A 16135-nucleotide genomic window follows, 5' to 3' on the forward strand; every position below is an offset into this window, starting at 1 on the left:
CACTTCAACTCTGGGCAGGGATTTTAGGTGTTGTGTTTGTCCCTTGCAATTACATAAACACACCAGAACTCATTAAAAAAAAAAAAAAAGTTGGGAGGTGGGGAGCAGAGCCTACTGCTGGGCATGATCTAAACAGTTTAGCACATTTTCCATACATTCGACCTCAGAGAGGGCTGTGTTCAGTCCGCTCCCAACAGATCCTGAGTCCAAAGGAAAGTTTGAGGTTTTACATTTCTGTTTGCGGTACAGGAAAAGGCTTGTGATCTGAGGGCTTGATTCAGTGAAATAACATTGCCTTCGTGCGCATTTGCTTTGCAAGAGGGGCAGGGGTTGGAAGCAACCGTTGTGAGACTTTAAAGATTTGCTGGCAGAGGGAAAGGGATTTTTTTTCCCTCCCTCCCTGCCGGGGAAAACAGTCCTAACGAGCAGCTAGCTACTTCGTAGTTTTAACTCACACTCCAATATTCCCCGCCCAGAAGCTGCCAGCGGTCCCTGGGACTTCTCCACCAGGCTGGGGCTCCGAGGGGCTTTCCGTGGCTCAGCCCCATCCTCAAAGCCCCGCGGCATGAGTTTACAGAAAAGAATCTTCCCTCGGAGGGAGAATGGTAAGTGCAGCTTCTTCTCGGGGGTTCCTAGGGGAGCCGGGGAGGGACGGTTTGCCTCTTCTCGGTATCCTCCGGGAGGGCTCTGGAAAAGCACGACTTGGGTTCTGCCGTGCGTAGAGTGTGTGTGTGTGTGTGTACACACGCGTGTGTGTGTGCGTGCCCCTGTGAAGTGCAGCAGGACACATCCCTGTCTGTCTGCATTGTCCTTGCGAGCCGGCTCTGTGCGCACTAGGCTGCTTGGCAGAGAGGTGAGGGGTGACGGTGTCCCAGGTCCCCTGAGGGGACGAGAGGGAGCCTGGGCTGGTACAGTGGGTTTTTATGAGCCCTCGCTTCCTCTGTGAATGTTGCTGGCAGCGCTGGAGGGGGGAGGGGGCGCGGCAGACGCATCCCTGTCTAAATGCAGAGCTGTCAGGGTCCCCGCTTTGAGCTCTGGTCCCAGCACGGTCCCAGCACGAAACAGAACAGAAGAGGGAGCTGCTCAGCGTCTCTCCATCTCCAGGAGAATGGAGCAGGGGACCTCTGAGCCTTGCAGGGCTGGGCATGGGGAGGGGAGTGGTGAGGCGGGGAGGGGCCAGAGTCCGCTGGCCGTCCTTGCTGCCTTTCTGCAGGTATCGCCCAGGAGATCTGAGTTCGTTTCTTCAGCGACCTCCTTTTGCTCTGGAAACATAAACAAACAGGCACCAGGGAGAAGGATGTTAGCCCCTCTGCCCAAATTTTAAAGTCAACACGGGCGGAACCTCAGCTCTGTTGTAACTTTGGCATAAGAGAGTAAACACATGGTTTTCTTTAAAAAGGGGAATGAGACAAGTCAAAGGCACACTCTGACTGTTGCAGCTGCAGGGAGATACGGAAGATAGGGCGAGAGCCCGGGGGCCCGTTGGGTAGGTTCCTTCAAAGCATCTCTGAAGTTGGAAGGAAGGCAGTGGCATGTAGGGACCAAGAACCGAGCTGTGGGGTCCAGCCACCCGTCAGAATGTCTCCCTCTGGCCGTAGACCATATGGCTGCATTTACTGGGGAGTCCTCAAGGGCTGGGCTTGATCTGGTATTCAGTCGGTGCTCAGTATTTGGGGAAACCATTTCATTTCTGGGGAGGCCTTGCTACTTTCTGTCCCTGGCTGAGTCTCCGTGTCTGGCTGGGTTTCCTGGTAAGACTGTAGGGCAGAGGTCTCTGCAGGAAGGTCATTGGAGAGTGTCCCTGGGGACACCACCTGTGTCTCCTTCCCCCAGAAGGAGAAACTGCACAGGATACAGCTGTGATCCAGCTGATCCCATGGGTTTTGTACCCCTATAATGACCCATCGCCGCCTGTGGGCTGGCCCAGGTCTGGGGCACAGACTTCCGCAAGGCAGCTCTCCTCAGCAGGGACTAATTCTTGCAAAGAGACTCAGCTGAGATGGCTGCGGGTGGCCCTTCATCAGCTATGGGGAGGAATGCCTTGGTCCTGGGTCTGGGGGCCAATCTGGGGGACACCCTACAACCCCTTAATAGCGAGGAGGAAGTCCCTTTTTCTCTGAGTTCAGCTGTAGGATAATTGGGGATTAAAAGCACAAACACCTGTCCAGCTAAAGCCTTACCCTGCCACGTGACCTGGGGAAGCCCTTTCCCATCATGGAGGCTCACTGTCCCCTCTAGAAGGTGGACAGAAGGCTGCTGGGGTCGAGCTGACCTCTAGGAAGGTTCTAGTCCTGCCATCTCACAGGTTTTGCACACGCAACGCAGCGGTTGCTTGTAGCCCTGAAGGTCACGCGACGCCCTCCGCGGGCGCTTCCACTCCTCCTGCTGGAGATGGAGCCACCATACTTGGGGGGGCTCGTGAGTGCCCACGGCCCACGGTCGGCAGGGAGGAACGTGCAGAGGGAGGCTCGGCTTGGGGCTGGAGCATACGGAGTGGGGTCTGTGCCCACGGAAGGGGCCGAATGGTGTGGCGCTCCGCCGTACTTCTTGGACAGTCAGGAGCTGCGGGGTGGTGCCCAGGACAATCGTGCGTGCACTGAGTCTGTTGCCCAATTCCATCCTGCCACCCATTTTCTACCTACTTTTCAATCTGCAAAGAACAAAGTCACTTTCTCAAACACTTGGAACTCGTTTTCAACCACTTACTTGGGACGTTCTAGGCTGCAGACCCCAGGCTGGGTTCAGGCTAGGTTCCGGGGATCAAATGGGACTTCGAGATGGACAATCACACACACGTAACTGTCCGGGCAAGGAGGGCTGGGTGTGTTGGGGTGCTCTGATGGGGAACTGACCTGGTCTGGTGGACCAGGGAGGCTCCCCAAGGTGGTGCTCCTTGAGCTGTTTTCTGAAGGGGGTCTGGGCGGCCGGTGGGGGAGGGGGTGGAGAAGCCAGCTCTAGTCAAGGGCACGGAGCCTTGTAGGACGGGGATGAGGAAAGAGAACCGTCCCAGATCTCAGCAGCTTATGAGCCGCGGTGAGCATTTCTAGGGTCCTTCCACCCATCTGTTCTCTTTGCAGCGTTTAAGAAGAATAATCATGGGGCGCCTGGGTGGCTCAGTCGGTTGAGCTTCTGCCTTTGGCTCAGGTCATGATCTTGGAGTCCTGGGATCGAGTCCCGCTTCGGGCTCCCTGCTCAGCGGGGAGCCTGCTTCTCCCTCTGCTGCTCCCCCTGCTTGTGCTCTTGCTCTCTGACAAATAAAGCAATAAAATCTTAAAAAAACAAAAATAATCAGGGTGACTTGTTAGCTCAGAAAATACAAGTTTTGCTGGAGGGTTGAGGCCTCAAGACCCTTCTCTGCGAGCATGAGCCAGTCCCCTGTGTCCCCCACACCTGGAGGGCAGCCCCCGGGACGGTCTCTGTGACACCACCCTCTCCCTCCTGAGCAGCCCTCAGCACCAGACACCAAGTCCTTTGACCCTCCCTGCAACCCTGGGAGGCAAACGTGGTCTTTACAGGTGCACAGAAACGAGGCCCACGGACTTTCTCCCAGTGGTCTGTTTCCTTCTAAAGCCCGACTTGCTAGCGTGCTGTAGGGACGGTGGCCGAGCAGCATCGACGGTGACCCTCACATGCGCACAGACTCTTTCCACGCAGTGGTGTTGGTTCCTGCAAAGTCAGCGGAACCCCCACCTGTGTGGGCTCAGAAACCCACAACTGATTTAACCTTCCCCCAAAACATGGCTTCTCTAACTGCTCTCCATTGTATTTCTTCTGAAACGTTACAGTAAAAAATCATTCAACCATACAGAAAAGTGGCAAGGATCGTCATCAGGGAGCCTATCCCACTATTTAAATTCTGCCAGCAACATTCTCCTCTACTTGCCTTCCCACGTGTCTGTCCATCCTGCCACCCATCTGTCCGTCCGTGCATCCTCCTTATTCCTCAGATATGTTTCCGGGTGAGTTCTAGGCGTTCCCTGCCCTTCCCTTCTAAGCACTCCAGCAAGTGTCATCATCTGAGTTCAGTGTTTGCTCACCGTTCTTCTTGGAGGTAGAATGTACAGAGCCTGGAATGTCGTATCTGGAGGGTGCCGTGCAGTTCGTTTTGGGAAAAACAGACGCAGCTCCGTAAGTCCAGCTCTCGGCACCCCGCGGAGTGTTGCGCCCAGAACGCTCCCCCGAGCCCCTTCTCAGTTGTGTTGGATTTTTACTAATAATATATTATGTGTCACTACATTTAAACATGGAGTTTAGTAAGACACAGTACCTGCTTTGTCCTGCCTCTGCGTGGGGGCAGAGCTCTAGGCCGTAACGGCCCCCGAGGTGCGGGGCTGGCCTCCTGATGAGCTGGCGGCTGCCAGGAGGGACCCCCGCCCCCCAGCGGCAGGTTGCTCAGGGCTGAAGCGAAACAGGATGCTACTGCTGAAGCAGGGCGTCTCCCGGCGTGCGTGACGGCTGGGCTGTGGGTTCTGACGAGGGGTTGTTACTGGGTGACCCAGCGGGGGAGCCGCCGTGGCCCTGGACTCCTTGTCCAGTGCTCCGTCAGGGCACACTCCATCTCCAGCCCCGCAGCGCGTCACGTCCCTCTGTCTTGGTCTGTATTCCATCCCAGCCTGTGCGTCTAGCCACAGATCCCTCTCTCCCTCTGTCCTCCCTGCCTTTCCCTCTGTTGCTCCTCCCTTTCCCTCCCCTCCCATCTTCTCACAGCAGTTGAGCCCGCACTGTCTGGGGGACTGCAAGGGCTACAGAAAGGTGTGGGATGTGGTCCCTCGCACAGAGGAGCTCACGCTTGCTGGAGAGGACATGCACGAGCCACTCCTGCAGGAGGGCAGCTCCTGTTCGGGGGAGCTGGGAGGGGCATCAGGGAGGACTTCCTGGGGGAGGTGAGGCTGAGCCAAACCTTGAACACTCTCCAAGGGCTGGCTAGGAGGCAGGGGTCTGGGCGTGAGACAGGGCAGCGTGGGGTGCGTGCACTGAGGTTCAGAGGTGGGAGGAAGGCGGGAGCCTCTGGGGGGAACATCAGGCGCGGGCGAGACCAGCCCGTGACCTTGGGCAGGGGTTTTGAATTTTTGCTTATTGAGTCAGTCATGTCATGACAATAACAAATTAAGAAAAGACAGTCAGGATTTCTTCATCTTTGCAAATATTGCTTTCTGCTGCAAGGCAGGAAGCCGCGCACTTCAGATAACTGTGTGGGCTGAGAGAGGAGGGGGGGTCCAACCGCCTCGCTCCATGGTGCGGGGGTGGGGTGGGCGGGCACCCTGGCTGGCGGGGACTCTGGCGTCCTGTCAGAGACCGAGAAGACAGGGACTCGACACCCCAACGTGAGCACGCAGACCCAGGGGTCCTGCCAAAGCCCCGTGGAGAGGAAACGGTCGCCCCTCACTCCTGCCCTTGCCCCTGCGTGTCGCTGACTAACACCTGGCCTTCTCAGGGGCCAGGTGGAGGGGAGGCCAGGCCAACAGTCCTTCTAATCTTGGCCTTGAAAAAGCACGGGGCAGCCCGGACCACTCCCTCCTGCAGTGGGCGTTTAACCCTTTCTAAGCCCGTGCTGGGCTGCCTGGTTCGAGATTTCTAGATCGTTCAGCTCGGCTCCTGGACTCAGCTCATGCTCGCAGACGAGGGCTGCCGGGACCCCGTGGTCACACAATCCTGGGCTCGAATCCCGGCCCTGCGCTTTCAGAACGTCGCTTTACCACTGCACTTCCTCTCTCTCCCTGGCCGGGCGGGGGAATGGGGACAACCGAGGGCCCCCACCCCGCAGGCTCATCATGGAGCCCGACTGTGTGCACAGTTCTTGGCCCCGCGTCCGGCCCATGGCGGTGTACGCACAGGGGGTGTCCATCAGCCAAGACCGCATCCCCACATGCTTTCCTCTCACGCCGCCTGTGCACCAAACCACGAGCCTCGGCATGTCCGGGCCACAGGGCTGTTGGGGCTCCTAGAAATAAACCCTCTTCCCTTGGAGAGACAGTCCCACTATTTCTTAATCCTAGCGAGGAGCTAGGACGGAGAGTGTGGCCACCCTTCTTGAGTTCTGTTTAAAGCTGTGCCTAATCAGACTCACTTGATTAAGAAACTACCTGTAAGAGATCTTCGTCGGCTCTAAAATGCAAACAGGTGTGGAAGCTCGTTACATGCCCTTAGTCATTTATTTACTTGCTCAGTCGCGGGCCTTAGGGGCCCAACATGTCCTTGAGCTGCAGACCCTGTAGTGAACAAGGCTGGCGATGTCTGTCGGGGGACGGACCGCCGACACACAAGCACCCAGACCGCCCAACAGCACCTCCGGGCAGCGGCAGGTTCCCTGAAGAGGGAAAGACGGAGGAGTACCGGGGAGTGCCCGGGGGCCGGTGCGGACGGAGTGGGCGGGAAAGGCCACGTGCAGGACATCAGGCAGGAAGGAGCCCGCCGTGTGCAGATCTGGAAGCGGAGCCTTCCCAGAAGAGAGCAGTTTGGACCAGCACGTTAGGGTGACGTGGGCTCGGCGTGTTTGAGAAAGGGAAGACGTCTTGACCAGGGCCAAGGTCGTGTAACTCTTTTGGGATATGGTAAGGCTTTGGGATGTGATTTGGGAAAAGGAACGCAAAGTCTTGGGTGAATATGTGCGGCCTCCGGCCGGTAGACGGCTTGTTCTTAACGACGCTTGTGCTCCTGCGACGCTGTCAGAGGGGTTCTAGGAGGGGAACCAGCCTGCGGAGGAGTCTGCCGGTCCCCAGGGAGCTGCCTTCGACCCTCTCTGTGATTGTGTCTCTGGCCAGGGGCGGGAGTCCTGGCTGTACGGCCCGGTTCTCCGGTGCTGGGCCCCGGATTCCTGGGCTTTTGCAAATGAAGGCACGATGGTGAGAGTTCTGCAAACGTGGATCTGGGAGGAAGAGAGGGAAGGCGGCAAACCCAGAGTGCTGCTCGGGGTGGGAGTCTCGGGGATCCCTGGTCAGTCCCCAGGTGGAGATGCTGAGCAGGAGGCAGGGAAAAAGAGTTCCTGAGTCAGAAGGGAGTCTGCGGCTGGAGACGTGAGTTTGGGAGCTGTAGGCCCAGGGACAGGCTGGATGCAGTGGGACCTAATCTCACAGCATCTCAGTGAGGCGCTGGGACGGGGCACCGCTGGGACGGGGCACGGGTGCACGCCGGAGGGGACAAATGAGAGAAGAGAAGGCTGGGCGGAGCGCCACACGTCTCTGCGGAAGTCAGCGACAATTGTCACAGCGAGTAGGACCTCTGGTCTTGTCCTCACGACCTCAAGTTCGCAGCATGAAGAATTCCTCAGGGTTTTTATTTATTTATTATTATTATTATTATTTTTTTGACAGAGAGAGATCACAACTAGGCAGAGAGGCAGGCAGAGAGAGAGGAGGAAGCAGGCTCCCCCGCGGAGCAGAGAGCCCGATGCGGGGCTCGATCCCAGGATCCTCCTCAGGGTTTTTAAAGAATACTAGCCAGGTCTGTGCTTGGACCTCCCAGGAGTCCTGTCAGGGTGTTGGATGGCTGTCCCCATCCTGCAGAAGGGAACAGTGAGGCTCGGGAAGGGCACAGGACCGGGCAAAGCTCATAGAGGGGCCGATGCAGAAGCTGGGGTCCCTCACCTGCTGTGAAGCCAAGCGTGACCCTCTTGATCTGGCTGCTTTTGGACCAGAACAGACGACCCCATTGCGGTGTTTTAAAAAGAATGCACTTTTCATTTTGCCTTCTGAGTATTTTGATTTGTGATAGTAAACGTGTACTCCTTTTACAATGTAAAAAAAGCAAGGGGAGCATCAGAAGAAATTGTGGACTTAGAGTTTTTAAAAAATGGATGAAAACATCCCTGCATAAGTAGAACTCTCCGTGTAGTCCCAGAAGATGCCGGCTCTGTGGAGAAATGTGGGAAAGGCCTCCTGGTCCCGGGCGCGAATCCTGAGCGGACCTGCAGGGGTGTCCGGGCACATTAAGCCACGATGTGAACACGCTCCGTGCATTACGATTTAGGGTACCGGTTGTCAAACTCTGGCAAGCATCGGAATCGCTTGGTAAAGATTTCTGGGCTCCACGGGCTGGAGAGACAGCAAGGTGCTCTGTTTTCCCGCTGGAACGTCCGCGTCTTCCCAGACCCTGCGGGCAGTGTGGCTGCATCGGAGGGCTTCGAGGCCCACAGATGGGGGTTTCAGGTGCTGCTCGGCCCCGGGCACCTGTGCACCCTAGGAAGGCAAGCTGCTCGTTCCTCATGCTCTAGTCGCCCCATCTGTGAAATGGGTCTAGGGATAGAACCTGCTCCACGGGGGTGAGGACAGGGAAAATGCAGCAGAGTGCTGCTCGGCGGCTAACGCACGGACAGCTGCCTGCAGATGTCTGCCAGTCCTCGTGTCACCGAAACACACGTGTGTCTGAGCGCGTGCAAGCGTGTGCCAGGATACAGAGGCGGTCACGTGGAGGTGAACCTTGGTGTTCATGCTATGGGAAGGTGAAGACGCAGGTGGGAGGCACGTGGGCGGGGTCCCTGGGGGCAGCTTCTCCTGCCGTCCCGTCCCTCACGAGCTCTGTGCTCAGAGTCTTTAACCCCATCTGGCTGATGAGCGAGATAAAGCAGAGACACGACCCAGATCCTATCGTATGACCTCGGCTAGGTGTGGCCTGACACCAGCTGCCCGGGCTCTCCCGCCGGCTCTCTGCTCCCTTCTGGCTATGGGGTGTCAGGCGGCAGTGGGACGTCTGTCCTTTTTCTGGAGGGGGTCCTGGAGGGCACAGATACAGTAGTTTCCACCTCGAGGTGCAAAGCACCGTGTGTCGGTAAGGATCTGGGCAGGACCTTACCCGTACCTTGGGACGAATTCGCCTTCTGGTAGTTAAGCAAGACAGGTCATCTGACGTAGGACAAGGCGGGAACCGGATGCAGGCATGGGTCATGGCGGCCGGAAGTGGGGAGCTTAGGCTTGGTGTAGGAGGGAGGCTGTGGGGTCTGGGAAAGGTGAGGCTGGCCTGCAGAGGCCTGGGGTACTGCATCAGTCCCAGCCTTTCTGCCAGAACGAGCGCGACAGCCCCAGGAGCCGCTGCCTGGGCCCGGGCCGAGCTGCCTGCGCCCGGGGAACGGACAGAGTCTGCACATGTGCACAGGAAAGCTAGCACTGACCGGGGCCTCCATCCCCTGCCCTGGAGAAGTTCCTCCTCTGCTGCCCTCCACACTCAGCCCTGCAATGTGCGACGGTCCCCTGCACCCGCCGACAAAGACAGCTCTGTCTCCAACGTGCCTCCCGGAGACCGTGGGCCCGGCAGCCCCGGCAGCCGCTGGGCCTCTGCAGCCAGCCCCGCATGGAATTCCAAGGGCGTCCCACGGGATGCACCTACGCCCTCATTAAAGCCGCCAGGAAGTCCTGAAATATTTGCTGGGGGGCGCCAGGGCCCATTCCACGCTTCGTAAGAGGCCCCCCAGACGTCCCGGCCTGGCACACGCCATCAGCTCACAGAGCCTGTGCTGAGGACACGCGTGGGGGGAGGCTCTTCAGAGGGCTGACGGGCTGAATGCCACCCTCAGACTGAGCTCTGCAAGGGGACACGTGGGGGCAAAGCACCCCGGTCACACGGCAATCATCCCGGGAGCGGAAACAGAAGCGCCTTGTGCCTCTGGGCTGTGGCGCTCTGCTCGCCCTGGGTCCGTCCCATCCCGGCTCTCACGCCTGCATCCCCTGTGGGGCTTTGCCGAAGCAGAGTGACAGGTCCCGCCCGCACAGCCTCCCATCCAGGAGGACGAGGGCCCTGCCTGAGAATCTGCATTTCTAGGAGCCGGGGCTGAGCCCGCTGGCTTGGGCACCAGACTGAAAAGCACTGAGCAGCATCCGTTCCCACACCCGAGAGCCATTTTTTAGCACAGGGACAGAGATACGGTGTCACAGACGGAGCGCGGGCTTTGGCGTTGGGTGGATCTGGTTTGATCCTGGCTGGGTGACCTCAGGACTTTGCTGAGCCGGCGATGGGCTGTGACCCCAGGCCACCCGCGGGTCTCAGCGCTCTGCGAATTTTCGAGTGGTGATCGTTTTCACCTGTGATATGGGTGTGAAAATATTTGCTACATCGGTGGCAAGACTGTGGGAGCTGATGTTTCTGTAGAGCCCCTAGCCGTGCGCCGGGCACAGCGTGCATGCTGAGTCACACTCGATGCCTTTCCACCCTCCCAGCCTCTCCCGGCTTGTCCAAGGAAGGCAATGCCAGGAATAAGGAGCCTTACTGGGGTTCTGGGTTCCTGGGTTGGACTGGCCTCCCGGGTGTTCTCTCCAGCCCAGCAGATGGTCGACTCTGTTCCAGGGCTGAGCAGCCCAGTGCTGGCAGCCGCCCCACCGGACCAAAGCTTTTCACGTGGAGAAATCAGATGGCCCAGGCCGGGAGTCTCTGAGCAAAGCCGTGCCAGGCTGGACACATTTGCCCCGAGTCACCTGTCCAGAGCAAGTGGTCAAGCAGCGTCTGACTCAGAGCCTCCCAGCCATCGGGGCCTGGGAGCCGACCCAGAGACCGGCCTCCGTGCGAGCGAGGACGTCCGCTTCTCGTTGTGGGCCAGCTCGGACCCAGGCCGCAGCCCAAGGCCGTCCCGGATTGATGGTGTCTCCGTCTCTGCTGGGCGCTTGGAGAGGAAAGTGAGGGAGGAGGCCACTCTGGGGACCGTGTACGGGGAGGTCGGTGGGCCCAGGTGAGTGAATGTCCCTCGGATGGATGCACAGCTGCTCTGCCCTGGAGGCTGGCCTCGATGGTGGGGGAGGGGCTTGGTTGGGGGAGGGGCTTCATGGCCAGTTTGGAAGCTGTGCTGGGGCCTGGGCAGGAACGGAAGCCACAGTGCTTGGCTGGGAGTCGTTGGGGTGGGGGATGGGGCTGCTGTGTCCCCTGCCCTTGTTCACCATCCCCGGGAGTTTGTGGTTCTGGGAGGTCGGGCTGTGGGACCTCCTGCTCAGTGCAGGGGCTGAGGCAGAGCAGAAGGGAGAGGGCAGGAGAAGTGGAGGCTCTGGGTAGGGTTTCCAGCCGCCGCCAGGCTCCTCGTCCCTGAAGTGCGCTGGGAGCACGGACATCTTTGACCTTGACGGCCTGTCAGTCACTCCACTGTCTTGGTCGGGGTCCCAACACCAGTTCCCGGGGGGGTGGTCCTCTCTGATGAACGCCCTTGCTTCTTCGTGGGTGGAGGAAATCTCCTTCTCTCTGCGGACACAGGGAAGCATCTACCGCTCCTTCTCCTGGCAAAGCATCCCCTCCTTGCAGGCGGACCCCCTCGAGGACAGCACCTCTGTCCCAGGAGCCCAGGCCTAAGGCAGCCCGGGGAGCCACTTTCTGTGGTTCTGCTTCCCTTTCCTCGGGGCCTGTGGGAGGGACCGGAGCATTCCCGGCTTGTCCGCGCCTCCGTTCTCCCTCGGTGTCCTGCTCTAAGTGACTGAGCAGGTACGACCCCCGTGGAGGGCCCCCCTTACCCCCAGGCCGGATGAGGACAGGAGGTATCAGGCTGGGCCAGGTGCCTCCACGGAAGCCCCGCTGTTGATTTGTTCAGTTTCCAGTGATGCTTCTGAGTCATACCCAAACCCCCAGCCGGTCCCTGTCCCTGTGCGTCTTCCTGCCCCAGGCACTGCGTTCTAGAATGTTTGCAGGTGGCTTCTTGCTGGAGCCTCTCGGCGTCCCTGGCTTAGGAAGTGTGTCCCCAAAACAGAGAGCTAAGGTGACGTGCCCAGGATCGCTCAGCTAGAAAGTGGCCTCCCTGGACCTTCACCCTGGCCTGACTCCAAAACCTACACTCTCCACAGCTCTGATACGCGCCTAGCAAATGACTGTATTTACTAAACAGGGAAATGGTCTTACCTTTCCTGGGTGAAATGTTGGGTTATTACCTACAGCAGGTGTTTTCTAGCTCTTTCTGTCCACGGGACCTCTTCAGAACTGAAGTCATTCATGAAAACTCACATGGAAACTGTCAAAAGCAGAATTGTTCAGGCAGAAGGTGGGCCAGGAGCATGGGACCCGCCCTTCACCGGCCTGCCCCCCACCCCCCCCGCCATCTCTCTCTGGGGCCCAGCACGGACCCAGGGTTTAGGGGTAACGTGGGGACAGAACACCCAGAACTGAAATCCACTCGCCAGTGTGATGGGGTCCCTGCTCTTCAGCCCGAGCCGGCATTTCGGTCTCTCGGCTCCTGCTCACACCCCGGCTCCGGGGCCACCGCGAGATTTGCTCCGATACGGGGACAGAACGTCTTTCAAGGCTTCCTGCCTTGGTGCACGCTGATCTCTTGACCTGACACGTGTTCTCTCGAACCTCCCACCTCCCTTCTCCAGGTGGAAAGCCCACCTTCGGCTTCTTGCCCCACCTCGTGGGCCGATTCCTGGGTGAGGCCACTTCTCCAGTCACCGCAGACGGTGGCTCCCCCTTCAAACCCGCATTGGGACACTCCCACTCTCGGAGTCGTCTCCGGGCCCACATCTGCCTTCTCGGGGAGAGTTCAAGTCCATGCTTTCCTCCTCGACTCGCTGTCCACGCGGGGCACGCGGTGAATGGCAGGAAGCTAAGAAGGGAGGATTGACACGGACATAACCTTAGCCGTAACCATCTGACCTTGTATGCACGCTGTCCATCCGGGCTGGCAACAAACTGTCACCCGTAAGATTTTTTTTTTTTTTGATCCTAAGGCACAAATTAGTGCGGATAGCGACACACTGTCATCCATGGGTACAAAAAATATCCCGGGAGGCAAACTAAACAAATTGTTCTACGTGTGGTTAAGAGGGTGGCTTGAAGCAGGAACGCACTTCTCGTTTTTCTCTTGTGTTCAACCTTTGTGGGTCCTGTCTGGTCGGCAAGGTTGCCCAGCGTCTGGCAGTAACCCCGAGGGTCTTTGCGGGAGAGATTGCCGAGCAGATGGGGGGGGGCAGGGCACCATGTGTGGAGGGCAGGCCGGGGGGCAGCCAGAGCCCAGGGGAGCCGCTGGGCTGGGCACCCTTGGAGAGGCTGAAGGGCAGGGAGTGCCCTGGGGGAGCGGCTCTGGGCTGGCGGCGCCCCTGCAGGGGGACCCAGGAGCTGGGACCACCACAGACAGGGCTCTCCTAGGGCTTGCTCTGGGTCCTGCTCTTGCTCTGGTCTGCATGGACAGCTGGCCAGACACGTTCTCACGGCTCTTCCAGCAACGGAGACGTGGCTGCTCTGCTGGTCAGCAGCTGGAGGTGGCCAGTGTGGACACATCCTCACTGCGGGGACAGCCGGCACCCGTGCGGGCTCCCTGTGGACCACAGCAGTCGTCTTCAGGCAAAGCGACGCTGGGGCGAACTCGAGCCCTCTCCTCCTTCCTCTCTCTGCAGCCAAGGAGTAGAACAGGGGATTTCAGAATCCATCCCAGCTCCTAAATCTGTGGGGAGACAAGCAAGGGCAGGGACATTACTGTGTCCACAAGAACATTCAGTGGCTCAGAAGAAAGAGACCAAGAGGCCATTTGCATCAAAGCAAATGTTCCCTATGAAGTGGCTGTGGGCAATCAGGGAAGGCTTTAGGAGAGTGGTGTTCAGACAAGCCCCACGAGTGCACTGGCAATCAGTTTAGTGCCTTGAGACCAGCATTGCTTTTAAAAAGAAAAACAAAACAAAACAAAATAAAACAAACAAAAAACGAGAAGAATGGAGTATATCAGAATGCACCAGGCTCCAAGCGAAGGCATATTGTATATCTTTTCTGTCGTGTTTCTACTTCACTACACCGTAGTAAGGGTGTCGTTTCATGAAACTCTTGTCTGAGTTATCTGTGTTTATGCACGTATGTGTGTTTACAAACTTTTATATACACACGCATCTTCCATGTGCTTGTGCGGTATGTGTGGTGTGTAAAATGTAAATTTTTACAGTAAGAGAGGATCGGCAAAGTTTCAAAAAACAATGGATAGGATTTGGAATGGAGATGGGCAGGGAGAGCATTTTAAACCCCAAATATCCGCGATTTTCTCTCCCACAAGGTGGCCTTCTCCCCACTAACCGAGGCAGAGATCCCGGACTGAGTCAGCCCGGAGCTCGTCTCTTTCTGTTTTTGTCTTTTCTTAAATGGATCAGAAGAGCTAGAGCAACGGAAAGGTCGGGGAGGGCTGGCAGGGCCCCAGCCTCTCACGCCTGTCCTCTCCTCGTCCTCTGAGTACTCAGTGGCCAGCTCCCGCTGGACTGCGGGGGTCCAGCCCCTGGGGCAGGAGACCCCTGGTGCGTCCTCGAGCCACGTCCCTGCTCTCTGTTCCCTGTGCATTGGGCTGATTAGCAAATACAGAAAATATAACCGTGGGTACGTGTGCGGTGTATGTGGGTGTGTTGACAGACATAGAAATCAGATACATCATTTCTTACCAAAATGCAAACCCAAACCCGTCATCTTACACACACACACGCACAGACACACACACGCACAGACACATACACGCACACACACGCACACATGCACGCACGCACACAGAGACAGCGGCAGGACCACAAATTCTGCACAATTCCTGCAGGCCAAACACTGATAATTTAGAGCTCGATGTTGCATTTCTCTGACTCTCCCCTCAGTCCGACTTCGAGATCGTAGATGGCAATTCAGTACCTCACTGCCAGCTCCCCAGGAAGGGCTCTTAGTTGTCGCCCCTGGGCGTGTTTCAAGCCCTGTCCCACTTCTTCTGACAAGGAGGTCTTACTTTAGGTTTGTGTGTTTTAAGTTTCTGTGTTGTTTTTTTCCTTTTCTCCTTCCTAGATTGTAATGAAGTGAGGTGTACCCATTGATTACGGGTTTATTATATCACTGCTTTGTATTTTGATTTTTACAACATTTTGCTTTTGACGAAGATGTTGTAGTTAACCGGGGTGACCAGTTTTCCCCATGCCCCTGTCTGCTGTTCAGAAATGATCCCTGATGACACTTTGGTGAAGAGTCTGAATTTTTCTATTTCCAAACACACACACACACACACACACACACACACACACACACACACACACACACACTGCCCCTACAACAATATTTTTTTCTGCTTCATGTAGCACAAAAAAGTCTACCTCATTCTTCTGCGGGCATGAAGTGCTGTCCCTGTATCTTCAAGGTCAGAATAGGTACAAAGTAGCAGGGACAACTCGCTGGGTATGTCCCAGGGATGGGGATAAGTGGACGAACTGTCCCCCGTTAGAGGTCGTCCAGGCCAAGTTACCAGACAGAATCCGTAAGATGTTTGGTTTGACTTTACAAATTTATCTGGCCAGGAGGCACTTTCCCGCACTACATGCAGGCGTCCCCAGGCACTCGGTAATTACTGAGCGATCGGTAGGTGCCACTGGCTGAGTCGGGCCTGGCGGTCCACCTCTGAACACGGGACAAGCGCCTGCTGGGGTCAGACTCGGGCTGCGCGGCGGAGAGAGCGGGTTCTCAGAGAGCACAGACCCCCTCCCCGCCAGCTAAGTCAGCGCTGGGGTCTGGAGAGCGGCGTGGTTGGTTCTGAGCAAGTGTCTCCTAAGGAGGAGGCATGGAGAGTGGTGAGAATCGAGCACAGTCAATGGAGACCGAGGACGTGCGAGGCGTGGGCAATGCCTGTGCGGGGCCCGCGGGCTGGGGGCGGGGGGCACTCAGGAGGCTCCTGGGCCAGTGATCCAGTGAGGGTTCCAGAAAGGAGCAGAGCAAGAAGGGCCCACCAGGCTGATGACGTCAGAGCTGAAGCCAGGCCACCGAGACGACTCCTGTCCATTCAACCAGTCACATTCTTAGCGGGACCATCTGAGAGGACGCACAGGAGAAAAACTGCCTGCAAAGCAACGGTGTGTCATCCTCCCGGGATGGTCACATGCTCTGAAGCACAGAGACAGGGAGGTCGGCATCCGGGAGGGAGCGAGGGAAGGCCCATCAGACATGGCAGCAAGCTTGGAATGGACAGAGAGGAAGGGCAAAGTCCCAGTATCACGCTCTGAGACTCTCAATGGGGCCACCGGCAACCTAGAATCAGAATGCATGAGCTCTCCGTCATTGAGGAGGACTAGAAAGGGAGATTAACTGGCCGGGGAAGCAAGGAAAGGAGGTGACGAGGAGCCACACCTAGAGAAAACATGGCGGAAGGAAGATGTCTAGATTCGGAGGAAGACGCAACGTTCTACACTACATACGTGTGAGGCGTAGGGTGGGCGAGAGAAGACATGAGGTCGTTCCTTTGTTG

General features: G+C 57.5%; 1 protein-coding gene across 2 annotated transcripts in view; it reads left to right on the plus strand.

Annotated features, from left to right (window-relative positions):
* The first annotated feature begins 279 nt into the window (after nt 1–279).
* IL16 (interleukin 16) overlaps nt 280–16135 on the plus strand; it is a 103323-nt gene continuing 87467 nt past the window's right edge. Inside the window, exon 1 of one of the 2 annotated variants that reach the window (XM_046008029.1) lies at nt 280–605. In XM_046008029.1, coding sequence (XP_045863985.1) covers nt 566–605 — 40 coding nt within the window. In that variant the 5' untranslated portion in view covers nt 280–565. Of the gene's footprint in view, nt 606–10405; nt 10652–16135 lie in introns of those variants that run through there. The other variant, XM_046008030.1, reaches the window with a different exon arrangement.

This window comes from Meles meles, chromosome 6 (genome assembly GCF_922984935.1).
Source record: "Meles meles chromosome 6, mMelMel3.1 paternal haplotype, whole genome shotgun sequence".
Lineage (NCBI taxonomy): Eukaryota > Metazoa > Chordata > Mammalia > Carnivora > Mustelidae > Meles > Meles meles.